Below are 8,970 nucleotides of genomic sequence, written 5' to 3'. Positions count from 1 at the left end.
GGGCAGGAGCGGCCCCCGGGCAGCCGCCTGTGGCTGGCGGGCACCGCGGGGACAGCGGGGACAGCGGGGGCAGCGGGCAGCGTCCGCCGCCAGGCGCCCGCCTCGGGGACAGTGCGGGGACAAGCGCGACATCCCTTCGGGTTCGGCCAGGTGCCGCCCAACTGGCGGGACGGAGCGCTGGGCGACGGCGGCGCGGGGGGACAGCGGCGACAAGCGGCACGCGGGCGGCAGGCGACAGCCTCGGGGGTGGCCGTGTCGTCGTTCGCCTTCGCCTCGGCGGGACAGCCGCCCTTCGTCGCCGCGGGGGTGGCGGGACAGCCGCCCTTTGTCGCCGCGGGGGTGGCACCGCACGGGGAGCGCCCCGAGGGTGTCCCCGCGTCGCGGAGCGCGGTGGCGGCGGGGACAGGGATGGGGACAGGAATGGGGACAGGAATGGGGACATCTATGGGGACAGGAATGGGAACGGGGATGGGGACCCCGATGGGGACAGGGATGGGAACGGGGATGGGGACACCAGTGGGGACAGGGATGGGGACGGGGATGGGAACACCAATGGGGACAGGGATGGGGACACCAATGGGGACAGGGACCGGGGCGGCGTTCCCGCTGCAGCCCCGCGCGCTCCCCGAGGGTTTCGGGGAGGAGCCGCCGCCGTTCGGAGCGGCGGGAGTGCCGCTGGATCGCCGCTACTCGCACAGCCTGTACCACGACGGCGGCGCCGAGGCGCAAACCGGGACGGGATCCATGGAAAATCTGGGATTTGGGGCGCAGTTCCCGCCCCACGAGGCGCAGCCGCCGTTCCGTGCGCCCGAATCCTTTGGGGTCGCTCATCCCGAGCCCTTCATTCCCGAAATTCCTCAGGCCGTGCCCGACAGCCAAGCGCGGCTCAGCGTGGGCAGCGTCTACAGGCCCAGCTTTGGGGCCAGAGGTGAGTTTGGGGCTTCCTTGGGATGGGCAGAATTCCCGGGATTCGCCATAGGGAGTTTGGGAATCATGGGAACAGGGCTGGGGTTGGGATGGGGCTGGGCCGAATCCAGGGTCATCCCATAATTTTGGGATAATAAGGCTGTTCTGTGTCCCAGGGCACCCCAAATTTGTGGGATGGGGTTGTGCTGTGTCCTAGGGCATTCCTGGGGTCTGTCCCAGGTAACTCCATGCTGGATCCCATTTTTCCATGGGATATTTGGGATGGGATGGGGCTGGATTCTGGTTATTCATGGGGTGTTTATCCCATTGGGTTTTCCATGGGATGGGACAGGGCTGGATCCTGTGGATCCCATGGTTATCCATGGGATATTTGCGATGGGACAGGGCTGGATCCCGGTTATCCATGGGGTGTTTATCCCAGTTATCTATGGGATATTTGGGTTTTCCATGGGATGGGACAGGGCTGGATCCCAGTTATCCGTGGGATGTTTATCCCATTTTCCCATGTGATATTTGGGATGGGACAGATCTCGATCCCGCTTATCTGACCAGGACACACTCCATTCCCAGATTTTTGGGAAATACAGACGGATCCATGCTCGTGTCACTCCAGGGTCACTCCGGGGTTGCTCCCTCCCCATCCCAATAAAATCCCATGGATCTGGGCTGAGCTTTCCAAGAGTTTTCGAGCCCTCGGAGCCACTCCCAGCCCATCCCTCGGGAATCCCATCCCAGCCTGACCCCGTGCCCTGCCCAGCCCCATCCCAGTTTTCTGGGAATAGCCATCCCGGAGGATTTGGGGTGGTGGGAAGGGCCCAACCCCGCCCTACACAAACCGGGGGGGAACGCTGCAGGAAAAACTCGGGAATGGGGATTTTTGGGATGGCAGAAAAGCCAGGAATGGGGCACAGGGGGTGAAGGATGGGAGGGATTTGGGGACACATTCAGGGAATGCCAGAATTCCCAAGGCTCTGGAGAGACACTCAAGGACAGCTGCCCTGCCAATGACCCGGCAAAAATTCCAGCCAAATTCCCTGGGAAAGATTCCAGCCAAATTCCCCCTTGGCAGCGTCCGTGTCCTTCCAGGATCCTGCGAGGTGCCGGTGGCTCCAGCAGGGAATTCGGGACACCCAAATTCCCAGAGCTTTCCCCCTTTTCCTGAGAAATTTCACAGGAATCCAGCTGATCCCCTCAAATCCCGGGTCACTCGCCGTGTTTTGGGAATGTTGTCACCTCCCTGTCACCTCCCGGGGATCCTAATTGGAGCAAACGATGGCTGGCGCCGGATCCGGCGTTAATTGTTAATTATTAATTATTAATTATTAATTCCACGGCCAAAGCTCCTCTGGAGCCTCCTAATCCTGGCCGGATCCGCCAGGAATGTTCGGCATTGCCGGCCCCCGGCCGGGGTTAATGAGGGAAGGAATCCGATCCCGCTGCTTCCAGCGGGGAATTCTCGGGGTTTCTGGGGGAATGGGGGCCTGGGGAAATCTGGGAACAGGGGCTGGGAAAATTCCAGGCCTGATCCAGAGATGGGAGGGACAGGAGTGGCTCCGGGGGGTGGGGAAGGGAAGGGGATCCAAATTCCAAAAGTTTTCCCTACCCAGATCCCAAACCCGATTCCATTTCCAGGACATTTCTTCATCCTGATCCCATCTCCAGGGGTTCCTCATCCTGACCCCATCTCCAAAATCTTCCTGACCCCAATCCCAGCACAGATCCCATCTCCAGGGGTTTCCTCATCCCAATCCCCAACTGGATCCCATCTCTGGAGGCTTCCTGATCTCCGATCCCATCTCCAGTGATTTCTTCTTCCTGATCCTAACCCCAATCCCATCTCCAGTGGTTCCCTCACCCGAACCCAACCCAGATCCCATCTCCATAACTTCCTCACCCCAATCCCTGCCCAGATCCCACTTCCTGGGGTTCTACACCCCAATGCCGACCCCGATCCCATCTCCAGGGGTTCTTCATCCCAATCCTGATCCGGATCCCATCTCCAGGGGTTCCTCATCCTAATCCCAACCCTGATCCCATCCCCAGTGCTTTCCCAACCCCAATCCCATCTCCAGGAGGGTTTTTCCCCCTGACCCCATGGATTGGGTTCCCAGGGTTGGGTTTGGAAGGAAAGAGGGATTTGGGAATTCCATGGGGCGCTGGGGATTTGGGTCCCACCAAGGGGGAGTTTGGTGTCACCCCTGGATGGGCCGGGAGGTGTCAGAATTCCCAGGAAAGTTTCCCTGTGGTGGGGTCAGATTTGGGATTGGGATGGTTCTGGGGCTGGGAATCCCAGGATTCTGTGGGGATGGAGGAGGGATTGGGATTGATAGGATTGGGATGGGATGGGATTGGGATTGATGGGATGGGATTGATGGAATGGGATGGGATGGGATGAGATTGGAATTGAGTTTGGGATGGGATTAGGATTGATGGGATGGGATTTGGATTGTGAATGGAATTGGAATTAGGATTGGGAATGGGACTGGGATGGGATTGATGGGATGGGAAGCTGGAATCCCCTTGGTCTCTCCGGCCGTCCCCATTTCCACTCCCTCCATTCCCAGCCTCCCCCACTCCCACTTTTCCATGGGATTCTTATCCCTGTGGGATTTTCCCGCTGATCCCATACACCTGCACAAACAGGGCCCATGATCCCGATTTTCCCCTGGAATGGATGGAAATCTCCTCTGGCAGCTCCCAGGGTGGCCGAGGGGCCGGGTGGGAAAACCAAAAACCTTTTCCCAATGGGATTGTCCTGATCCAGGGTCGATTTTCTCTGGATTTTTGGGAAGCCTCAGTAAAACCCCCCTGGAATTTGGGGTGGGATGGGGACAATTCCAGAAGTGGGTATCCCGATATCCTGTGAATTCCAGGGGTTTGACCGCAAAAAGGAAGAGTGATATCCTACAAAAACAACGGGGCCATCCCAGGGCAGAATCCAGCGGGAAAGGGGAAAATCCAAATCCCATAAAACTCCCCGTTGGTCCCAGAGTCGGATTTCGCTCCGGGGCTTCCAAGAATTCCTTGGAATAAACAACAGCAGGGAGGGAAAAAAATTCTGAAAGGATGGAAAACTTTTTCTTGGCTGGCCCGGGGTGGTTTTCCATGGGTTTTTTTTGTTAGGAATATTTTTAAGGGATGGGGGAGAAGTTTTTTCTGAGCTCTCCCCGGTTTTTTTTGGGTCCTCCCGGGAATTACATCAGCGGGAATGGGGCAGGAAATGAGCTCCAAAGGAATGACGTGATCCCTCCCGGGAAGGCAGGCCCAGAAACAAGGAGGCATTGTTCTCCTTTCCAGGGAAAAACGGGGAGAAATGGGGGAAAAAATGGGGAAAATGGGGAAAAATTGGGGAAAACTGGGGAAAAACAGGGAAAAATGGGGGAAAGTGGGGGGAAAAATGGGGGGGAATGGGGAAAAATGCGGAAAAAAATAGAGGGAAATGGGGAAAAATCTCATTTCCCAGCAGGTCTCGCTTCTGATCCCGGATTTCCCCAGTCCCTGTTCCCAATCCCATTCCCATTTCTTGGCAGGTCTCCTGGACCTGATCCTGGATTTCCCCAATCCCGGATTTCCACAATCCCGATCCCGTTTCCCGCAGGTCTCCCGGACCTGGTCCCGGACCCCAACTACGTCCAGGCGTCCACGTACGTGCAGAGAGCTCACCTGTACTCGCTGCGCTGCGCCGCCGAGGAGCGCTGCCTGGCCAGGTGCCACTCGCCGACGGGGACACCGGGGACACACCGGGGACACACGGACACACCGACGGACACACGGACACATGGACACACCAACGGACACACGGACACACAGGGACACTGGGGACACCGGGGACACACCGACACATGGACACGGGACATAGGACACAGGGAAGATGGGACATGAGATACGGGACATGGGATATGGGATATGGGATAGGGGATACAGGAATGGGACAATGGGATATGGGATATGGGAACGGGACGTGGGACATGGGATGTGGGATACAGGAATATGGGACATGGCACACAGGACATGGGACAGGGGATATGGGACAGAGGACACAGGGGACACGGGATACGGGATACAGGAATGAGACAGTGGGATATGGGATGCGGGACACAGGACATGGGACAGGGGATATGGGACATAGGATACATGAGACACGGGATATGGGACACGGGATACAGGAATGGGATACATTCCTGCACAGGAGGGACACAGGAGGGACAATGGGATATGGGAACGGGACATGGGATATGGGAGACAGGATACAGGACACGGGACATGGGACAGGGGATATGGGACACAGGATAGAGGGTGCCACCACTGTCCCTGTCCCCGTCCCCAGCACGGCGTACGCGGCCGAGGCCACCGACTACGACGTGCGGGTGCTGCTGCGCTTCCCGCAGCGCGTCAAGAACCAGGGCACGGCCGATTTCCTGCCCAGCCAGCCCCGCCACCGATGGCAGTGGCACAGCTGCCACCAGTGAGTGTCCCCAGGTGTCCCCAACCTGTTCCCTGCCTCTGGGCACAGCTTTGAGTGCCATTTTAGTGGCATTTCCCTGTTTGGTGACTTTGCTTTGGGGTCTTCATAAGGGCAAGTCTTCCTTCCTCTCTTTGTTCTCAAAGCCACCATTCATGATGGTGGCAGTGGCACAGCTGTCACCACTGAGTGTCCCCATCTGTCCCCAACCTCTGCATACTCCCTGCTGGCAGCTTCAAGGGCTTTGGTGGCACTTTGGTGGCCTTTTCCCCATTTGGTGGCTTTGTTTTGGGATGTTGCTGTGCAATGTCACCTTCCGTGAGCTCTTCATCCCCAAAGCCACCGTGATGGTGGCAGTGGCACAGCTGCCACCACTGAGTGTCCCCAGATGTCCCCAACTTCAGCCCAACCCTGGGTGGCAGGTCCAGGGTCTTTGGTGGCACTTTGGTGGTGTTTCCCCATTTGGTGGCTTTGTTTAGGGGTCTTCCTTCATGTCTTTGTCCCAAAGCCACCACGTTAGTGGGAGTGACACAACTGCCACCAGTGAACGTCCCCAGCTGTCCCCAGCCTCTGCCCACCCCCTGCTAGTAGCTCCAAGGGATTTGGTGGCACTTTGGTGGTGCTTTGGTGATGTTTCCCCATTTGGTGGCTTTGTTTTGGGATCTTCCTTCACCTCTTTGTCCCCAAAGCCACCATTCATGATGGTGGCAGTGGCACAGCTGCCACCACTGAGTGTCCCCAGGGCTCCCCAGCCTGTCCCCTGGTGTCCCCAGGCACTACCACAGCATGGCAGAGTCCCCTCAATGTCCCCTGATTGTGCCCGCTGTCTCTTGACTGTCCCCTGCTGTCCTCTGACTGTCCCCTGACTGTCCCCTGAGTGTTCCCCTGAGTGTCCCCAACCTGTCCCCACGGTGTCCCCATGTCCCCAGGCACTACCACAGCATGACAGAGTTCAGCCACTGTGACCTGCTGGATGTCCCCTGAGTGTCCCCAGAGTGCCCCTTGATTGTCCCCTGATTATTCCTCTGAATGTCCCCTGGGTGGCCCTGCTGTCCCCTGAGTGTCCCCTTGAATGTCCCCTGAATGTCCCCTGATTTATCCCATAGCTCGTCCCCTTACTGTCCCCATGATTGTACCCTGATTGTCCCACTGTCCCCTGACTGTCCCCAGAGCATCCCCAAAGTGTCCCCTGCGTGTCCCCAGCCTGTCCCTACGGTGTCCCCACAGTGTCCCCACAGTGTCCCCATGTCCCCAGGCACTACCACAGCATGGCGGAGTTCAGCCACTATGACCTGCTGGATGTCACCTCGGGCCGCCGGGTGGCCGAGGGACACAAGGCCAGCTTCTGCCTGGAGGACACCACCTGCGACTTCGGCCACCTCAAGCGCTACGCCTGCACCGCCCACACACAGGTGACGCCTTGGGACAGTGGCCTTTGACACTTCTGTCACTTTCCGTCCCTTTTAGTCCCTTTCATCTCCCGTTCTCCTCCCTTTTTTGTCCCTTTTGGTCCCTTTTGTCCCCATTTGTGGCATTATGTCTGCACTGCCCACACCCAGGTGACACCGCAGGGACAGCACCCTTTGTCACTTCTGTCACTTTTTGTCCCTTTTGTCCCCTTTTCTCCATTTTTTGTCCCTTTTTTGTCCCTTTTGTCCCCATTTGTGGCACTATGCACCGCCCACACCCAGGTGACACTGAGAGAACAAAGGGGTTCCCTTTCCTCCCCCATCTTTACCCTTTTTTTCCCTTATTTTCCCCATTTTTACACCCTTTCCCCCCCCCTTTTTCACCATTTTTCCTCATTTCCCCATTTTTGCCCAATTTCCCCATTTCTCACCCCATTTCTCACCCCATTTCTCCCCTGCAGGATCTCTCCTTGGGCTGTTACAACACCCGAGGGTTCCTTTTAGATCCCCCTCTTTTTGTCCTTTTCTGCCCATTTTTTAACCTTTTTTCTCCCTTTTTTCTTCATTTTTTCACATTTCCCCCCCCATTTTTCCCATTTTCCCCATTTTTTCCCTTTCCCCCCATTTCTCACCCCATTTTCCCCCTGCAGGGGCTCAGCCCAGGCTGTTACGACACCTACAACGCCGACATCGACTGCCAGTGGATCGACATCACCGACGTCCCCCCAGGGAACTACATCCTCAAGGTTGGGGACATCTGGGGACATTTGGGGACATTTTGAGGTGGAAAATCCCAATTCCATCCCGGATCGGGATTTTCCTCTTTCCCTGGTTATTGTGGGCATTTTTTCCTTTCCTTTCTCCTGTTTGGGGATTTTTTTTTTAGTTTCCTTTTCCCTGTTAATTTTTGGGATTTTTTCCCCTTCCCTTTCCCTATTTTGGGGTATGCCCAAATTCTCCCTTTCCCTTTTGGGATTTCTTTCCCTTTCCCCCATTCCCATCTGATTTTCCCTAATTTTTTTCCCTGCTGATTTTTGGGATCCTTTTCTGGGAATTTTTCCCCATCCCAGGTCCAGGTCAATCCCAAATATTTGGTGCTGGAGTCGGATTTCACCAACAACGTCGTGCGCTGCCACATCCACTACACCGGGCGCTTCGTGTCCGCCTCCAACTGCCGCATCGCCCAGTAAGGAATTCCTGACCCCAAAAAAACCCATCCCAAAAAAAACCCCATCCCCCCCCAAAAAAAAATCCCAAAAAACCCTGATCCTAAAAAAACCCAAGCCAAAAAAACCCTATTATAAAAAAACCCCGATCCCAAAAAAACTTCCCAAAAAATCCAATCCCGAAATAAACCCCAAGCCCAAAAACCCCTGACCCCCAAAAAAACCCCCAAGCCCAAAAAACCCAAATAAAAAAATCCTGATCCCAAAAACATCCGATACAAAAAAATCCCCATCCTAAAAATCCCCTATCCCAAATAAAACCCAATTCAAAAAAACCCCAACCTGAAAAAACCCCAATTACAAAAAAAGACCCCCTCCCAAAAAAAACCCACCCCAAAAAACCCTGAAAGAAAAATCCCAATTCCAAAAAAACTCATCACAAAACAAAAAACCATCCCAAAATATCTTGAGCCCAATAAAACCCCATCCCAAAAAACCTCCATCCTAAAAATCCCCCATCCCAAAAAAACCCAAATCCCCAAAAAACCCCCATCCCAAAATTCCCCCATCCCAAAAATACCCAAATCCCCAAAATTCCCCCATCCCAAAAAATCCCAATCCCAAAAAAATCCCCATTTTGGGGGGATGGAGATTTTTGGAATAGGGATTTTTTTGAATGGGAGATTTTTTGGGATGGTTTATTTGGGAATTGGGATTGTGCTTCTTTTCCTTGGAATTTGGGGTGGCAATTGGGAATTTCCTCCTTTCCCATGGAATTTTATGGGATTTGCCCATTTGGGGTCAGGTTTTTTCCTCCTTCCCCATGAAATTTTCTGGGATTTTCCCATTTTCCCCGCAGATCCTGACGGCAGCGGAACCCCAGGAGTGTCACCCGTCCCCTTTCCTGGGAAGTCCTCGAGGTGGCTCCGCTGCGTTCCCAAAGTTTCCCCTTTTCCCAATAAAAAGCGGGGAAGCCACGAGGACTCTTGGGAATCGTTTTTATCCC

General features: G+C 55.3%; 1 protein-coding gene across 1 annotated transcript; it reads left to right on the top strand.

Moving 5' to 3' along the window:
- The first annotated feature begins 662 nt into the window (after window positions 1-662).
- Window positions 663-8,913, top strand: LOXL1 (lysyl oxidase like 1). The gene is made up of 7 exons (XM_054272394.1): window positions 663-928; window positions 4,526-4,634; window positions 5,255-5,392; window positions 6,645-6,801; window positions 7,449-7,544; window positions 7,869-7,984; window positions 8,824-8,913. The coding sequence occupies exons 1-7, from the start codon at window positions 745-747 to the stop codon at window positions 8,828-8,830; spliced, it is 807 nt and encodes a 268-aa protein (XP_054128369.1). The 5' UTR covers window positions 663-744; the 3' UTR covers window positions 8,831-8,913.
- Window positions 8,914-8,970: the final 57 nt, after the last annotated feature.

The sequence above is a fragment of the Melozone crissalis genome, unplaced genomic scaffold (genome assembly GCF_028551555.1).
Source record: "Melozone crissalis strain CALT ecotype California unplaced genomic scaffold, PUWL_Pcris_2 ptg000014l_1, whole genome shotgun sequence".
Lineage (NCBI taxonomy): Eukaryota > Metazoa > Chordata > Aves > Passeriformes > Passerellidae > Melozone > Melozone crissalis.
The sequence above is the reverse complement of the archived record's forward strand: the minus strand, read 5'-3'. Positions and strand labels throughout refer to the sequence as shown.